Below are 19,801 nucleotides of genomic sequence, written 5' to 3'. Positions count from 1 at the left end.
TTAGCCAAAAGTGTAAAGTGCTGCCATCACAGCAAAAGCTCCCTAATTTGGAAAGAAACAAATGTTCAACTTTTTGCCTTGTTTGCTATTTTAATTTCTTTATTATATACCATCACATGTGTTATTTCATAACCCTGTGTCTTCAGTTTTGTTCTATAATGTAAAATTAAAAAAAGTTAGTAAACTTGTCACCTGTGGTAAATTAGGGTTGGTGCAATTAATTAATATAGCAGCATTCCTGATACACTAAAAATATATTAAGCATTACATATTATAATTGTTTTAGAGACAATGGTCCAGATAATTAGCAATAACATGATATGGTCCACATTTAAATATAAAATTGGTTTTCACCTTTTTTAAAAATCTAAAATAAATATTTTAGAGCTGTTAGATGCACACGTAGTGGGAAATGCAATATTTAAACTCACACAGTACCATGTGATACTAAGCTCAGAGCTTCTGCATTTAGTTTTTTCCATTTACAAAATTGGTGCAAACATTTTTGAAAACTGAACAATCGATCTTAATTGTGCTGCTCTGCTGCTTTCAATATGGATGTTATCATCTCAGGGTGACTGATATTTTTTATGTTTTTTGGTTACCACCCGACACTAGGGTTGAGTGGACCTAAGTGGACCACTATAACTTCTATTCTTCTATTGAGCACCACATCTGCTCTTGGCCAGTAGCTAAAAACAGCACGGAGGATGAGTCATGTGTCTTCGTCCACCACTGAGTCGTCAGTGGTCTTCTGGTCTTTGTGCTACTTTTTGCCATCCAGAACGGACCACAGTATCCCTCTCAATGGATATTAAAGAAGTAAAATCTATTTAACAATACTTATTTTTTGCTTGCATCGCACGTCTTTTACCCAGTCAGCACAGCCGATAGTGTCTTCTACTCAGACTGAGCTGCTGTTCCTCATAAAACATTAACTGGGCCCTCTGCTAAATGTGGCCCCCAAATCACCCCCCTTTTGACATCGCAGATCCGTCTTCTAACCACGGCCGTGAAAAGCTACTATGTATTTCTGATTCTTTTCCCCGCGACATTACAAATTTGATTGGGTTACAGGGAAAATGTCTAAATACGCTCAGTCTCCTGTTCCCAACACACCTGAACGCCCACTGAACGTGGAGGTTCAAACCTGTGACCCACTATAGAAACACGTATTAGAAGCCATGTTAAATATCTACTTCGATTAATTACAACAGAAGGGCTGCACCGCCATTAATGATGAAAACAATTGATTCAGCATCAATAATTTCTCTATGAAATATCTTGATTATTGATAATTTCTAATTAGGTTACAGTTGCCTTAGCAACAATAAACCTTTTCCATCTTATTAAGAGCTGCCTGTAAGAATAACAGTGGGCTACGGAGTTTACATTTCTACATTCTTCATTTTATTCACTAAATAATAAATGTTTGTAATAAAATGGCCAGAATGGAAGGCTTGTAAGTAAGGTAGGCGGCATGAAATCCGGTGCGATGAACATGTCCCACCTCCCCGTGTCAGAAGTAAGTGCTCCAGTGCATGTGCCACGGAAAATGCACCCGCCCACTACGAGCCGCCCAGCCAGGATGTTTAATTATACGCACACGCGTCCCCCATCTGTTTCGTCTGACAATGCGAAAGTAGTCCTGCGCTATGAGACACAACATCAATCATTCACCATAAAATCATTTCAGAGTGAAGGAACACAAGCCTTATGGCAGCCATGTTAAATATGCAAACAAAAAAGGATTTCAACCTATTGTGTGATTTCCGAAGTACAGAGATTTGTAAAACGTCTCCACGTGGTCACATCTTTTCGTGGTCATTTGTTCCACCACTCCAGTAAATTCAGGTTTATACGCGTGCATGGAACCATCAGCATGGAAAAGACCATGTAACACGTAAAACAAATAATCAGCACATCACTGCCCGTTTACTCCAGTTGGAGTATAATTAAAGTTTAAGACTAATGTGATGAACCATTCTATGAAGCGAAGTGAGTCCCCGAGTTTCACACTGCAGATCAGTTGTTATTATGCCCTTCTATTTTCCATTATTCAGTACTTCTGTACGCTCCCAACACACGTTCCGGCGGCCGCGTTTGCGGGAGGTGACCCAATTACTCTCTTTCTAAGGAATAATATTCTGTTACAAAGGAGATAAGAGGGAAGAATGATCCTCCCTTCTTTCTGCCATCCCTCCGACTCTCTCCCTCTTCCTGCCTCAGTAACCTTCACCAGGAGGCCAAACGACAGATGATAAATTGAATCAGAGACAGGAGAAAGGACAAAGATTAGGAAGGAGAGACAGATGAAAAATGACAAACTCTAGAGTCAGAGAGAGCAAGAGCGAGAGACACAGATAGAGAGAGAGGTGAAGAGAGGGAGGAGGAAAGGAGAGGGGACAGATGGAAGGCTGAGAGACGGTTGGAGCGCTGACAGAGAGAAAGAGGGAGAGGATGGAAGGAAGGAAGGAAGGAGATTTAGAGACGGTTAGAACGCTGAAAGGGAACTAAAAGGGGTGACTTTGAGGTAGTGTGGAGGACATCACCTTGGAGGGGACTGCTGAAGATGACCACAGATTGAAATAACACACACACTAAAACAGTAAGACATACACAACGGCAGTATTATGTTTCAATAGCTATAGGCATGTTATTCCTTATGTGTCTTTGCTAATTTTCTCTCTGTTGTCTTTTATTTCAATTAGGGCTGATGCAATTAGGGCTAGGTCCTAATAAAAAAAAAAAAACGCATTGACAAATATCACGATTGCGATTTAATTTGCAATTATTTACTATATTATGTGTATTAAAAACTGTAGCATAACCGCACATCGAAATGTGAACTGCGCTGTAAGTAGCATACCATGAGTTGAGAGCAATCATCCTTGCATGTGTTTCAGTGGGCGTGGCTTTAATATGGAACACACCTGATTGGGGAGAATGACTGTCAATCACACAGGGACATCAGCATAACGTGATGCATGGAAGCAAGAGCGGTTGTCAGTGCCAAATCCGTTCAATCGCGATTTTGGTTCAATTTTGATATTTTGTTCAGCCCAAATTTCAATTCTCTTTTGTAAACATGCGCTTTTCCAAAATGTTTTCATTAAGATAGAAATTCCAATTCATTAAGATAGAAAGTCATATCACTTCCTGCTGCTGGTCCATATGAAAGCTCATTATTTCCCGAAGGAACCTTCCCGAGCAATTAATAAAGATAGTTCAAAGCACATTTTACCACTTTTACCACTGCCACGGCGTCTATTACCACAGCATGACTTCTGCCAGCAGTCTAGACCTTTCGCTGGTTGAAGACATTAGGTGCCACGAAATGAAAGCTGATACTGGACTGCTGAGATATTAATGCTTTTTAAATGATGGGAATAGGAGGTGAAAAAGGCACAAAATCACTAGACCTTCCTAATTTCTGTAGGCATGTTTGGTATTGTGCGTTCCCGGTTCCTTGTTCATTTGCTTCTAGAATAGAGCTGGTAGTAGCCTAGTAATAGCCTGGTAGTAGCCTAGTGGGTAACACACTCGCCTATGAACCAGAAGACCCAGGTTCAAACCCCACTTACTACCATTGTGTCCCTGAGCAAGACACTTGTAACTACTGATTGTAAGTCGCTCTTGATAAGGGCGTCTGATAAATGCTGTAAATGTAAATGTCGAAATGTTTATATATTTTTAGCAATAAAAATATTACTACAATGTTATTCTAATTAAAAAATCTGTAGTTTATAAAGCATGCAACTAAGTGTGGAAGAGCTGACATTGCACGTTAGCGTCCATCTGTTCTGGCGTTATTTTTCATTTCCTGTTTAGTAATAAAGCAGGAGGGAGACGAACGGCCGACGTGACGGACGCGTATGGAAGCTGCAGTGCTCGTATTAGGGAGGCTTTTTGATCAGCCATTTTACGTTTAATTGAACTGTCTGAGACCCAAAGTCCAGGGAGAACCTGTTCCGCGTTCCTGCTCCCACAGCTTCACCTCTTTCTTCTCCTACGTCTCCTCGGTGCTCCACCTCCTTGCCCGCGGAGGAGAGGAATGACAGGCAGAGCGAGCCGGTGGGCTTCCTCCCCAGAGAGGGGGAACGTACTCATCCGTACTTATCTTAAAACAACAGACCCCCTCCCTCCCTCTTTCTGGGATATTTCCCACTCCGCACCTCATCCAGCTGCCCTGGCTGCTTCGTCTGCTTCGTCCCCAGTCCCCGATGGCGTCTGTTTGGTATGCATGCGCCGGCTGACCTCTCTTTTCAATTCGCCACTCGGTGTACGGCCCGGGTCCTGCAGGTTTGCTTGATGACTTCATCAACAACACGTCTCTCTCGACCAGAACCAGGCGCATGCCTTTCTGCCGGATTCACTCGTTTTTTTATTTTTTTGGTTTTGTTGGCACATCAAGTATGCAGAACAAACACAAATAAACTGGTTTGTGCGTTTCAGCGTATTTTTCTGCGCAGACTCCCTCCCTCGCTCCAGACACACGTTGACCCCGCTGCTCCGGACCCAGTGGGGGGGCTTGTTTCTTGGAATCGCTCGACTGAACATGACTGACGCGCTCCGTGCGGCAAGAGGAGGAAGGAGAGATGGAGGCCGGGTGAGGAGGAGGGAGGAAGAAACGCACAGATGACACATTAAAAGGAAAAAAAAAACACACACACACACACACACACACTCTCCCTCGGCCGCGGAGCAGGGAGAGAGAGTGGGACGGGAATAGAGACAGAGCGAGAGGAAGCTAGAGCCAGATGTGATTTACGATCAATGGTTCTCCTCCAATTACGCTCCAATTAAAACGGCCGCGGCTGCAGCGGTGCCGCTTTAGCCCGACTGGGTCTGACAGTTATTGTACCAGTGCGTAACGCAGCAAACAGCAAGGTGGCAAATTACCCACCCTTACACACACACACACATACACACCTTACATACGTATTTTCAGTTGTATTGTGGTGTAAACAGTACACACACACATACACACACACATTAAACGGGAGGGATGAGGCCTTGTGTATGTGTGTGAACGTGTGAGAGTCTCCACCTTGATGGTGTCCCAGCCTAAGTGAGATTAATTGCGGTTCACAAGGCTAATGCTCACTAATACAGCAGCCCTACTGTACGACTGCCCTACAGCAGCCAGTGGGTTTCGAGCCACAGGAGCTGGGAGGGGTCAGCAGAGAACCTCGGTGACACACACACACACACACACACACACACACACACACACAGCTAAACATAATCTATTCATAATCAGCCTGACAGCTCTGCAGTAATTAAAACATCGAAACCAGATCAGACCGCTACCAGTGACAGGATGTGGTTGATCCTGAGATAATCTGTTAAATTCTACAATTTCAGCATCTAATAAATCATGTCATAATCCAAACCTAATTACCCACGACCAGAGAGCAGGAATTCCTTATAATTTATAACACTCGACTGAACATGCAACAACATAAACACCCAAAATGAAAATAAATGATGAAAGTGAAAATCTGGCACATAGCTGTAAGCGGAAAGAGCAAAACGCGCGGGAAGATTGTTTCAACAGTCTTAATTATCGCAAAGTATGTAAAAAAAACATGTTATCTGACTTTTAACGGGGAGGTAAACGGTAGGGGTGTTGAAATGAATGGCATAATCGATGCAGCGATGATTTTGTCATCAATGACGTTGCTTGGTGACTTTTCTGGATGCAGTGCTTTTTAGCAGGAATGGAGGAGAAGCTGATCTATTTCTGGGTGTCATTCTGGCTTTAGATTTTCTCCAATGAGCAGAGAAACTGTCCGTGTTCAGTCCGACACCACCTAACACCACGGACGCCTGAACCGGGCGCTTTTCTGCTGTTTGTGGCATCAGGGTAGCGCGGACTGAAGACGGACAGTTTTTCTGCTCATTGTAGCGCAAAATGGGCGGTGGTGGCCCAGCCGGTTTCAATCCCCGAACCGCCGAGGTGCCGCCGAGCAGAGCACCGTCCCCACACACTGCTCCCTGGCCGCCTGTCATGGCAGCCCACTAAGCTTGATGGTTAAAAGCCGAGGACACATTTCGTTGTGTCTCCGTGTGCTGTTTCACAAGGACAAGTACTTCACTTTGACTTTTTTTCTAAGATCAATGCTGCATTAGTGATGTTGTGTTTACCTGCAAAACCTGGTCAGTGAAAATGTACCGATGTTCAACCAACAGCAGTGAATTGTCCATAACCACGTGGTCCTACTCACAGGGCACGGGGCGGGGCTCAGAAAAGTCGGCAAGCAGGAGGAAACCGGAGAACCCGGAGGAAACCCACACCAACAGAGGGAGCCGGGATTCCCGAGCCGGGATTCAAACTCACGACCTCAGAAGTTTATGTGTTTATGTTGGAGTGTTGTGCACCACAGATGTCTAAAACCTGAATATATATTTATTAATAACACACCCCTAACTTAACAAATGAATTTTGTCAGTCAAAACACCGCACACAGCCACACTTCCTTGTAAAAATCAACACAATTTACAATTGTGAGCAAAATCCCCACGAATGGGTAAATAATTAAATGGTGACATTTCTTTAAGCAACAAGAACTTTCCAGTTTATCCGAATGTAGAACAAGCAGGCTACTCGTGTCCAGGTAAACAGCTCGATTGGAAAATCGGACAGAATTCACTCTGATCTGAATCGATCTCTTCCGTGGCCGGCGTCACGAGCTGGTTAAAGATCTTGCCATGGTTTCTACCTCTCGTGCACTCCGGACCCATCGAACGTCTTGCGGTTCTCGCCCCTACAGATAATACACCACATGAATTATTAACACACGCGCGTATTTACACGCGTGACAGGGCCAATCACCAACATAAAGATGCCTCCCGGGGGGGTGGAGCGCGACTTCCGGCGCTGGTGCTGAGTAGGATCGGCCAGATTGGAGCTGGGTCCCGGCGGCCGGTCGCGGCGAGAGCGGTCATCGATTTTCCGCGCTGGCTTGGAGACCCCGGCACAATCCTCCGTCCTCTTGCCTTCAGCGGCGGCTTTTCCAGCAGAGCCGGGGGACCTCACATGGCCTCCGATTTCCATCGTATTCAGGGGCCGTCATGGAGAGCCCGGACCCCCGCCGGCTGCTACAGAAGAAAGCGGCAATGCACAGCGAGGCCTGGAAATGACACCAGGCACAGACGCACACGATCCGTACACGTGTTCTTCAAGGACGTTCTCGCGAGTCCTTAAAGGACTTGGTTATTCTATAAAGCGCAACATATCACGGGCAGGAATAAAGCAGGCCATTATTATTATCTCTGGTTTCCGCCGTTGCGGAATTTAATTATGTGCGGGATCAAAAAAAGTGTTTCACAGACCCAACAGTGAAGGCCTTTCGTTGCAAACCGAGCAGGAAAACAATAAGCGGCAATTATGAGAAAACAGCCAGACCAGAAAATCTGATCAATAGGAAAATGGCAATTACAGTAAATATGGGGAAAAAACGAATGCACGTGTAAATAGTTTTCCCGGCTACCTGCTGTTCCCAAACTCGACAGTTCTGCTTTTTCAGATATGAATATGAATACCCCCCCCCCCCTCCAATCACTAGCACCCACACAGTGTTGAGTTTCAGCATTAACCCAAGACAAAATTAGGTTTATGGGATATAAACTTGTTTTGCTGCTCATCCACGAGTCCTAACATCAATAATTTTACACAGCATGCACAGTAAATAAGCAGCAACACAATATCAGACTGTGTCGTAAATTAAAATGGCAGCTACGGTTAAAAACGAACAAAGAAATGCACAGGCTGGAGGTGTAAGTAGGCGACTCCGTATTATGATTCGAAATTAGTGTTAGACCAGCAACACAAAAATCATAAAAACATACATTTAGATATTTAGCCATCACTATTTCGCGCACATTTAGTAGTGTTGTTGAAATGAATCTCATAAACCTTGACGATTCTGCATCGAAGCAGTGCAAAACGTAATCAATGATTTCATAATGACGTAGCTTGGTGATTTTCTGGCAGCGGCATAAGAATTCTAGTCAAAACGTAGTGGCCGTAGTGACTGTAGCCGTCTGATCTGAGTACAGTGCCACTATGGGGAGGAGTTCAGTTCGAAATGAACGCCATATGCATTTTTGCTGTGCTTTGTAGCTGCGTTCAATTGCCATTTCACTGGCGATCGCTTGACGCTGGTTAATGATTTCGGCAGAAGAAAACAGTGCATGCAGCATTTATTTTACACCCTGCGAATATGCAGCCGAACAAATGCTGATGCTAAGCGCCCATGTGGATGGTTTGATTTGCTCCAATGAGCAGAAAAACGCTCGGTGTTCTGTCTGCGATCAACTGGCGCCACAAACACTGGACGTCTGTGTGAACGAGGCCTTTAACTCTTTTTTGAAAACATAATGTGATGTCATGTAAAAAAAAAATGTATGGAATGCATTATGATGCATCGCTAATCCATGCACTGATTATCGTGATTGAATCGATTTGTGAGACCAGTGAAGGTTCAAGTCTCTAATAATTAGCACATCAGATTATTTCAACTTTATTTTACAATTCTTCAGTTTTCGCTCAGTAAATCGCAGTCTTGCTACTCTACTTTCGAATCGTTTGAGTAAAGTTGTATCGCTCAATGCCATAACGGCATCGAGAACGATGTCAGCGTAATTGGAATTGGCTTAGAAAACGGTTGTTTTGTCCTTTGCAGGTTACTTTTTATACTTTAGAAGACAGATTTCCGGCCGTACTCTAATAGCTACAGTGTCAGAGAGAGCGATATAATGATGCGGAATTTCTTTAAAATGTTGATCCTTTCTGGAGGCTTTAAGTGAAGGCTAGAACATCCTCCTAATGAAATGCTATATTTAGAGCACAAACTGTTGTGGCTCCCTGGTGATCTGTACTTTGTTGGGGGGGTGACAGACCCTTGGGTTTAACATCTCTGCTGTAATACTGTTCTGAAACGGGCAATCTCCCCGTCACGTGCTGCCTATGGTGCTGGATAGGTAACGGTGTTGAAATGCAGGTAACATTTACTTAATGCAACCTATTCATTTCACTGGATGCGTGGCTGACAGGCCGTATATTCAAATTATTCCTAAATGCCCTTCTGAGGGGTGTCTTCCCCACCGCAGGACATGTGGCCCCCAGCGTGCCATTTCCATGACTGCCCCTGAATAATCTTGAATGCAAATGCGGTTTATTCGTGGCTCTGAGACCTTGAAAGTTGAACGCGACTTGGTGAGAAGGCGCTTGCCGGCAGGGTTAATGCACGCGAAGCGGGTTCATTGCGAGGAAATGAAGTGCGATGCCAACGGAAATGAAGCGCAACGCTAGGCCATGACCATTAGCGCGCAGGCTAATAACAAGGTTTACCTGCGTTCGGCGTGGCACGGCCATCGTTAACCACGCTTGGTATTTGGTGCCGTTGAAATACTTTGCTGTGATGTCACCTGCAGCGGGGGGGGCGGGATAAGGTCCGGCACGTTTAGCATAGCGCTGACGCGAGCGTATTAAGGCGAGAGTGAAGCAGATGGGTTGAGTTGTAGGCGGCGTGGCAGGCTGCTGAACACTGAATACACACTTTGGTGTAAAGTAGCTGACTGGCTGCATGCACGCTCCTTTCTCCTGCTGCTGAGACGTTAAGCCGCCCGTGTCCTGTGGACATGAGGACTCGCTGGTGGGGGGGGTGTGCCTGGTGGGCTGGTATCGACAACAAAATCTGCTTATCGTCAAATTGAAACGGATGCTCTGTGTGCTGTATGCTGTGAAAGCGGGAGAGATTTAGGCCCTCCTCGGTAATGAGACGTCTGTACGGCGGAGCCGGGCTCGGAACCCGTCCAGCGTCGTCAGGTCAGTTAGGAATCACGCCGAACTGCCCCTTTAACCGAGAGCCTGAGAAGTGCTTCATTAGAGGGGAGTGCTGCACTCCATTTTCCTCTCGGATGCCCGGTGCGCCGGTGGTGCAGCCGCGCGTGGATTAAGTGGGACTCTCCTTCATCGTCCTACTTCACTCACTGCCTCAGCCACACACACACACACACACACACACACTCAGACGAGCCTTTTTGATACAGTAAAGTCTGTATTAGCGGTGGTCAACATGTCATGTGCATATTACTGCAACGTGAATCTGTAATAGCGATGCAGTAGCAAGTGAAGGGAATGTTTGGATGATGGACTGCTGATCTGTCATTGAGGACCAATAACCCAGATGGAAACCCACTGTACATGGAGAGAACTTCATACATAGTGCACCCAGTTAGCTATTAAACCCATTAAATCCATTTTATGTATTTTATCTATATGTCAAGAATATTAAATATTATAATAAAGCAGTGTGCACCAGGCTGTACTGTATATCAACACACTGATGCTCATTTTACTATTCCTTTGTTTACCCTCCAATTGTATGCCTTGTGTGACAATAAAACATTTTTTATGAACACAAAGAAACTTAGATTTATCTTCCATGATCTCTGATCCATGATCTCTGATTTCTAAAACCATTCAGGCAGCCGCTGGTCATGTGACATTGTGACTGTAATAAAAGATTAAGTCACCGACAGGATGGCAAGATGAAACTATGGTATACAGGGTTCTTTCATATTTTTACAAAAGAATTTCCATTACTTTTCAATTACTCTAAGGCATATTTTCATGGCCATATGTTCTCTGAAATCTCTGTGCAAATGTGGGAAAAAAACACAAAGAGTAGAAATTTAAGAGTAAAATGGCCTCCATTCAGGTTTGGGCATAAATCATCAGCTGTAATTTATATGGAAAGATGTGACTGTGGAGGTGCTGGAATGCGGAAGGGCATCTGTTATTGTGCAGACAACCAAACCAGTTGATCCACTGTGGCGACCCCTAATGAGATTTGCTGAATAAAGAAAATGATAAGTACAGAATCCTCTATAAATATTATTAAAACAACATTTTTAAGTACTGCTTCTATGAAATAGTAATTTATATTCTAGTTTCTTCGAAATAGCCGCCCTTTGCCCTGGTTACTGCTTTGTACACTCTTGGCATTCTCTCGATGAGCTTCAAGAGGTCGTCACCTGAAATGCTTTTCCAGCAGGCTTGAAGGAGTTCCCAGAGGTGTTTAGCACTTGTTGGCCCCTTTGCCTTCACTCTGCGGTCCAGCTCACCCCGAACCATCTGGATTGGGTTCAGGTCCGGTGACTGTGGAGGTCAGGTCTCCACTTTTTGTTAAGTACATAACTCCACATGTGTTCATTCATAGTTTTGATGCCTTCAGTGAGAATCTACCAATGTAGATGGTCATGAAAATAAAGAAAACACATGAATGAGAAGGTGTCCAAACTTTTGGCCTGTCAGTATGGAAATAGTATCAAAGCCTGTTTTTACATATATTTTTTATAATGCAATTTTCACAGCAATTTTCCTTAATATTTAGACACAATGGTATTAACATACTTTATTTGTACATAATTTCAGAAAAATACAGTGATTTATGAAGATTTTCAGCTTTGTTTTCTACAATTACAAACATTTTATGATTGAACTGAAGATAACTTTAGGGTACTACAATGTTTAATTTTATTGTGGGATTCTCTACTATTCCCACCCCACCCCACCCTGCCGACTCTGTCTTTTCCTACCATGTCTTATTTGCAATAATGTGAGATTAACCTGGCAGTTGTGGGTGTGACTGTGCAGTAACAGGGTAACATCTGTGCACTGCTGGGTGAGAAGGAGGGGGCAAGTACAACATCCCACAGCAGCAGCGACAGCTCTTTTGTGTCTCACCATTTTAATTACTCAATCTAAAGTATTGATTGACATCAGAGAAGGTTTCGGCTCAACAGCCTGAATCAGTAGCTAAATAAAGGCTAAATAAACACTTTGACCCTTTTTGCCGGGAAGCTGCCTTGCATTGGCTGCTGTTATTCCTCCCTAAGCGCTCAGTCAGGCTGTGGAGTGCTGCCTGGCAGGTAGTCTGGAACACCTTTGAGTTAATTTCGCGGCAACCGCGGCTTTGAAAGGAGCCAAGACGGGAGGACGAATGTAATTACCTGTAAATGGAGACGCCCCACCAATCTGAAATCACCCTTGGCTGTTGAAATTACCCGTGCTGCCTTGGAGCAACGTAAAAGCCAGGGCCTGAATTATAGCTGCTTTGCCCATTCGGGCCTCATGTGGTCTCCCACCTTCTGCTCTGTCCTCTGTGTTGGGGGCTCCTCCCCCTTTCTGCCTGTGTTCGCATACCCATCTCTCTGCACGCCACTTTATTTCCGAGCCTCCTGGATATATTTTCACGGAATCTATTAATACCTGGGACACTAATGTTAGAATTTTGGTTTTGACTATGGTCTCTATATAGAGCAGGTCATGTTGCATTGTCCACTGAGCACCAATTCAGGCACTGGGCGTTACACATTAGCAAATGGAGGGAAATTGATGCTATGCCTTATGACACCTGGTCATGGGGCTTTTTCAGAAATGGGTTTAAATCATTCAGAAGGAGGGAGTATGATGCTTGAGAGCTGTCAATAATCCTTTAGGCTCCTCCCTTTTAAACTCAATTCGCAGTTACGCCTTTCAGGTTTTGTTAGAAACTACAAACTGACAAGAAAGATCACCAAGATCTGTGTGTTATTTATCTGTGTTTATTTCTGCAGATCCAGAGGACATTCTTTGCGTGACATTAGCGGCCATTATTTAATGGCTGGAAAATACGGCTTTAAGCCTTTAAGTTAAGTCTTTAACAGCAGCGCATGGCAAAAACTGAAACGAAGACCTCTGTCCTGTTGAAACGCTACTGAACATCCTGCTTGAAAAGCAACCGGTACCGTACCATGCTGAGCATCAGTCACAAGCACCCTTCATGGAACTACAGGGGCCACGCTGCGTCCTACATAAAAACACAAGACTCAAAGACCCCATGATCGAATTAATGGAGGAATAAAAATAGAAAGAACGGGGGGGGGAAAAAAAACGTATAAACAGTCCCGGTGTTAAACAAGAACCGGCGCCACGCTGGGTTCGAGTCGGCAAGCCCCTAGCAGCAGAAGCTTGAAAATCAACTCATTTACCACACAGACCTGTACGGCTGGAAAGCCCACAGCAGGACATAAAAAAGGGACATTTAGGGACGTTCCGTCTCACTGTTATAAATGGGACGATGGGAATCCAGAGATTCACTGCAGCAGGGTGTGCGGCAATTTGAGGTCTGCGGATATTTGTTATCGCAGTGGTAACGTGATCATGCTGATGATTGTCCTTTTGAAACACTGGATCACAGCACATGGTGACACAAAGAATTGTGTCCTCTGCATTTAACCCATGCCCCGAGGTCAGATGTCTTACTGTGTAAATGCCTTTAAAATGCTGATCCTCACCGCTGGGCCCACAGGGGTCGCGTGGATGCCCGTGTATAAAACCCTGGCGGACATCTTGCTAGTTGCTAGTGGTGCTGTTACATGCCGACTGCCTGCCCCTGACTCCTCTCTTTGGATCCCTCTTTCCTGCTCTTGTTCTGCCTCGTCCTCTGATGTACCAGTCCTGCCCGTTGCCGACCACCGCCGACTGACCATTCTTTCAGGCTAAAGCCGGACTCTCCTCTTGTACCGAAGCGCTCACGATCTCCCTCACTCTCTTCCAGACCGCTGCATCCCAAACGAGCCCACCGGCTTCCTCTCCCATGGCGGCCATGCCCGCTCGTATGCACCAGGGATCCACCCCGAATGACCTTCTGGAATTGATGGTGTGATGAACAAATGAATTTAGAAGAGAGGTTTGTTCAAGATTTGGTTTGTCTATTATACGTTACTACTTTTACCCTCGAGTCTGCACTGCGGTTTTCTCCTCAGTTTGGGTGCAGTGTAAATGACAGCACCATGGGTGGGTGGGGCCTGCGATGATTATGATCCTGCAGAGATGGCGGACGGCGCACTTCCTGGTTCTCAGCTGGTCGTTGTGTTCATTAGCCGGGCCACAGTGGCCTGGTATGACACCGGGCACTTTACACATGACACCTGGTAAGATCCTATACGCTTATATTCTCACACTTAAACATGTTAACTGTCTAATTAGAAGCATTTCAGATTAACGTTTTTCGTGATTTAATGAATAAATAGAACACACTGACCTGAGTGTCTCCAGGGGGACTGTCCCTTCAACTAATGATTGCGAGTCGCTCTGGATGAGGGGGTCTGATAAATGCGGCAAATGTAAAAGTTTCCTCCTCCACACAGCAGCTATCATCAGCTACTTTATGACCTTTGGCCCCGAACCCTTCTCACCCAACACACTTGTTTTTGTACTATCAAGCATAGCATTTCTACAGCCTTGAGCATTTCTGAGTGCCAGGGCCTCTTGCTACCTGTGGTTATAGCTTTTGCTCTTCTTCTGAGTTAAAATAAGACATTTTATTTTAGTGGTGCCATTATAATGTAAACTGTATATACAGTTAAAGACTGTCTTAATATTTAGACAATCAAAACCAGGTAGTCACTGCACCTTGACAGCCACAAACAAGAAAGAGAACATATGTCTCCACATTCTTCACAGGGGATTGCTGTGATTATTGGTAAAGCTCATGAGAGATGACAAGTTTGCAGTGAAAAGAGAAAAATAGTTTTTGTTTTTAAGATGACAAACTGAGAGTAAGATGACAAATTCAATAGAACATTACATGCAAAATAATGTTAAAGTAAATATACAATATTTAATGTATGATAAATACCATAAACACAACAGGATTTGTCTGCAAGTAGAACTTGACAATAGAGTTTATTGGTCATCATAAATTATTTTCATATATTGCTGCAGTTCATTCACTGCAGGGTTGTGTGTGATAAAACCTTTTGTCAGTATTAGCACTCACACTCAACAACCCATCAAGGACTCATGAATTTTTCAGATGCTCTCTGCGTATGTTAATGAGGGGCGATGATGACGAGTGACGGCCTTCGCCACTCCCTCCCGATCCCCACCTCCCTAATGACCTGCCATTCAAACACCTCCAAGGTCTCTTCATATCCATCCCTGTGAATCTCAGAGCGCATCAATCACCCCAACTCTGCATACTCCACGCTTGATAATCGTGGCAGGATGAAATCGTGGCTCCCGCAATCAATCTGCAACCCACCCGGCTGGATGAAACCAAACCCCTCTATTCCTCAGCTCAGCCGCTTCCTACTTGACATAGTTGGTTTTTTGGGGTCTTTTGCTTTTCACACGCCTGTTGTCCTACCAGCGTGGTGGAAGGGGCGGCGTGTGTGAGTGAGTGGTAGGGTGTTGTGTCAGTGCCTGAGTGTAATTTAGAATTAATGGGATGGTAAAACTTTTAATTCAAAAGCGCAGCCTTGGGGACAGACACATTTGCATACAAATGAACACAGTTTCCTGTTTGTTCCATATGCAAATGCCACAACAAGAAACCTTACGCGTGGAGAGGGGGGGGGCGTGTGTGTTGAGGAGCAAGTGGTACGGTTCCAGTCAAGGCACCCGACCGAGCGATTCAAACACAGATTCGGTTTGAGCTATCAGGCTGGGCCAGGGGGGCAGAAGCGCCTGTCTTCCAGGACCGGGGTGGGTCCGGTGGGGCGGCTGTAACCTTTCTGTCTCCGCTGCCTCCTCACACCTGAGCACAGCAGCTTCTTTTCTAACTAAGCGTTGATATTGAATTATAAAAGCCCATATAATTCTGAATTTCAGACAGAGACGGACGATGGTGGCCTTTGCTAGAATATAGGGCAAAGCTCAATAGTCCTACAGCTCAGTCGTTTAACGGGCGCATTAATATTCATCAATAACGTGGCTGCGGTCCCCCGATGTTGAAGGATGACCACAGATGGCTTTCTGCCATTGATTTCATTCCCCTCCCCTGTTGATATAACGGTCAAAGTGCACTCGATTAAATGATCCCGCGCTGAAAGTGCAGAGAGACGGCGTGGCGCAATTTAGCAGCAGTCAAGCGGCGTCAACGACAGACAGAAAAGGAACCAGCCGCTTGGTAAATTAAAGGTCTGCGGGAAATGTTAAACATGCCACGTGGCTGCATAAGTGTAAACATATCTGAGGAACGTTTTGGGGGAGAAAATGGTATATACTGCACCAGTGCTAATATTACGAATGTCTGCTGCTTCTGCAGTTTCATGTACAAGCTGTGCAATGGAGAGCTGTTTTGAATGATTTTTTTTTTCAAAATATCCACTTGTTTATTCATGACATCATGGCCGACAAATATATAATGTGTCTCATATTGTTTGAAGTCAAGAATAAGAACAGAAATGGCTACAGTTATAAGGAGCATTATAATTCTTAAATAAAAAATTAAGTTTGATAACCCTGATATAATCTTCAGTTTTTACAGTTCTTTTCTGTCATGCACTCTTCTGTCCGACACGTAAATATGTTGAGATTGTAATGTTACATAATCATTTTTTTATAAAACTAACCTTTCAACATTACAGCATTTCCGCAAACATTTTGCTTGTTGGTATATAAAAAAACAAATCCATTCCCTTTTTCTCTTCCCTTGGTCTTATGTCAGGAACTGCTATATATAGCTACCATGACGACAATAGGATTTTTTTTTTTTTTTTTGCACAGCATTTTGCAAACACATAAAATTTTCTTCTGTGTGAAATATTATAATTAAAACATCAGAGGGTTTATCCTATGCCATAAACATCCGACTGTGTATTAAACCTCTGAAATCCCATTCGTTGTTTCCAAGGGAGCCAGATGTTCAAAAGTGCTTAAAAACCACCAATAAAATGGTGACAGATGTGTGCTTTTTGTTATTTGCACAGCTTTGTGTCTTGTGTGTGGCTTTAACTTGCAACTGAACATTATTCCTACTTTGCAGAAAATGCCAATATAGATATATCAGTTTTCAGCGAGGGATCTAGCGAGGGATGACCAGATCATCCATGACAGGAAGGACACATTGAGCTTGGACAGGATTTCAACTAAAATGACTTCACTCCAGCACAGAATTCCGGCTCATTATTTACTCTCCGCATGTGGTTTTCTAACGAGGCAAAACAGTCAAACTGGGTTAATTAGCCTTAAAGAAGTCCTCTCTGTCATGGGTGCTGTTCCATAAAACAAGATTTTCTCAGTTAGCTGGGCTAACAGAGGTAGAACTTCTGGCTGTCCGATAGGAATTCAGCTAATGAGTCTTCCTATTGGTCAGTTATGTGGAACTTAATGGACAATCTGGTCACCCTAAATAAGGCCGTTAAATACCGTTAAATAAGGCTGAGGGTCCTATTTCAAAGCATTGTAATAGATATGGTGCACAGAGCATGTCAACTAATGTCAGTACAAGTATAAAACCATTCAAAAGTAGACTGCACTCCAATGTTTAATTTTTTTATAAAGTTGTTCAATCTCTCATTGAAATGGAATGAAACGAATGCAACCAAATAAACAATTGAAGTTACACTGATAAACCAAATATATATTTCAAAACTGTTGGTTCATCAAACTATCCACCTTTGTCAAAAGTTCTTCTCTACTATTTTGCAGAAGTTTCTGTAAATGAGTGGTACTTGGAGGTTGCTTTTAGTTTCACTCTTCTGTCCAGTTCATCTCAAACCAGCCCAATGGGGTTTGGAGACTGTTCTGGCCGCTCCATGGTTTCAAGCTGACCATCTTGTTCTTGGACTGAACTCCTGACCAACTAGGCACATACTGCATTCTCATGGGGGTATGGTACCACAGTGTGTGTTCCAACGCTACTTTTATGCAGACAGAGGGGATTGTACGTCATCGAGAAAAGTTGGTAGCAGGAAATAAGGTCTGTAGGCACTATTAGCACCAACTCTGAACACTTGATCAACCTAAATTGCTACAGAAAAGCATAGTTTTTTTTTTTTTCTAACGTTGTCTCTTATCTTTCAAGCAATTCACTGAACTTGAAAAATTATGCTGTTCTAAAACTGATATTGTATGTCCTAAGAATCTACAGAAATAAATAATGAAAGAAAAACAAGATAAAAGAATGCATTCTAACTATCAGTAAGCTAAAGAGGAGAACCTGACTACCCTTTTTGTTGGTGTATAATTATACCACTCAGAAGATAAAGAAAGTTCAAAATACACCCCCACCCGACATTTAAAGAGATGCAATCATATAATGAGGTAATGAGCTTAGACGGTCTCTCGGCCAATCACAATGCGAAGTAACTGTGATTTGATAGCAGTCTGGTGCAGCATCATCTACATCAGTGCTTTACCAATTCCTTCCTTTCCTCCTTTCCTCAGAGGCAGTAATTTAATACTCTCATTTCAAGACGTAGTATCAGTTCCCTCCGCTAAATGTTCCTCAGGGAACAATATCTGTAAAAACACAAACTCACACATATCCACACACACACACACACACACAGACACACACCTGAGAGGTCCTATCAACCAACTCTAATTGTAGGCTACAGGATTACAACGTGGACGTGTGAGCGATGGCCCCGCGCCGAGGGAGGCGATGGCGAAATACGATCAGCCACTCAAGAGTGTCGGCCTTTAATGATCCGACTCTGAAACTCCTGAGGTGACGCAGCACTTTTAGGAAGCAGACACGGCTCACCGGGGAGCCATACGACACGGAAACCGCAACCGGCCCTTGCTAAACAGAACGTGGGCTTCTGACGCCCACGGTCGTTAGCAGAAGCCGGTGCCGGGGAAAGTGTCTGTGTGTTATGTTCCCCTCCGTCCTCAATTACGCAGGCTTGTGTTCGCTGCCAGTAAATGAAAAACGAGCCGCGTCCGCACCCTCCTCCGCCTGCCACGTGAATAATTCAATCCATTATTTAATTAATCAAGTGTTTACATCAACATTAAATTACCCTGTTCTGGCGCTGCTGCGGAAAAACAGCCGCCGCTCACTAATCATCCACCTAGCCGTGACGCTCCTCCTCATCGCGGCGCACTCCATCACCTTGCCGTCGAATGCACGTCCACGGGAAAATGACTTTTACGGGGGGGGGTTTGGAATTCCCACATGCCGGGACAGCTACTTTACGGACAGATTAGGTCACAAAGGTTCTTTTTTTATTTATTTTTCAAACCCAATTTGGAGCTCCTGTTTTTTTTTTTTTTTTTTATTCTAATCACGGCGCCACACAATGTATGTTCGAAACCATGGCAACCGATCTCATTTATGCCTCAAGATGCTACCCCGTTCGTTAAAAAACCCCAAAATAAAGCACTTTCGTCACAAACCGGGCCCGCGCCAGCAAAACCTCTTGTTACCGGGACGAGCTGCGTTGCATATTCACGCCCGGACCGTGGCTCTGATTAAATCTGCATTTAATTGGATCAAAATCTAGTCGTGATGGAGCGTTCCCCCTGGCGTTTAACCCGCGGCCCTCTGTCAAGTGAGAGTGGTGGGTAGGGGGAGGCTGGGGAATTAGATGCACTGAATGAATACTAATGATGGGCAGTGCTAAATGTTAACTCCAAAGGTGAGGACCACACCTGATGGTCTGAGGAGCCAGTCAGAGATGGAAAGCAGCAGTGATTGGTTTAGCTTCCTTGAAGAGAGAACCGGGGGCGCATGCCAGGCTGCGCAGGATGGACCCGGCTCATTTGGGTGGAGCGAGGAAACTGAAAAATCCAATTTTACAACCCACCCATGAGCCCTCGCCGGGGTGTCTCTGCTGACAGCTGCGGTCCCGCTCATCATCGCTGTAAATGCGGCGCAGCAAGTCAGCTGTAATTCCAATTTGGAGCATGTCTGCATTGCACTGAACCCCAATCGCCATAATCATGAGCATTATGTAAATTAACCAAATGAAATAACAGACATTTCTCTCTCAACATACCCATACATGAGAA

The 19,801-nt window shown here is 44.3% G+C and overlaps 1 protein-coding gene across 2 annotated transcripts in view; it reads right to left on the bottom strand.

Moving 5' to 3' along the window:
* Positions 1 to 19,801, bottom strand: part of efna3a (ephrin-A3a) — a 69,205-nt gene that overhangs the window by 28,337 nt on the left and 21,067 nt on the right. Inside the window, exon 1 of one of the 2 annotated variants that reach the window (XM_028963894.1) lies at positions 4,176 to 4,217. The exons of the other annotated variant lie outside the window; for it this stretch is intronic. Within the exon in view, the coding sequence (XP_028819727.1) occupies positions 4,176 to 4,180 (5 nt within the window). The 5' untranslated portion in view covers positions 4,181 to 4,217. Of the gene's footprint in view, positions 1 to 4,175; positions 4,218 to 19,801 lie in introns of those variants that run through there. 2 annotated transcript variants of the gene reach the window in all.

Source organism: Denticeps clupeoides, chromosome 20 (assembly GCF_900700375.1).
Source record: "Denticeps clupeoides chromosome 20, fDenClu1.1, whole genome shotgun sequence".
In the NCBI taxonomy this organism is placed as follows: Eukaryota; Metazoa; Chordata; class Actinopteri; order Clupeiformes; family Denticipitidae; genus Denticeps; species Denticeps clupeoides.
The sequence above is the reverse complement of the archived record's forward strand: the minus strand, read 5'-3'. Positions and strand labels throughout refer to the sequence as shown.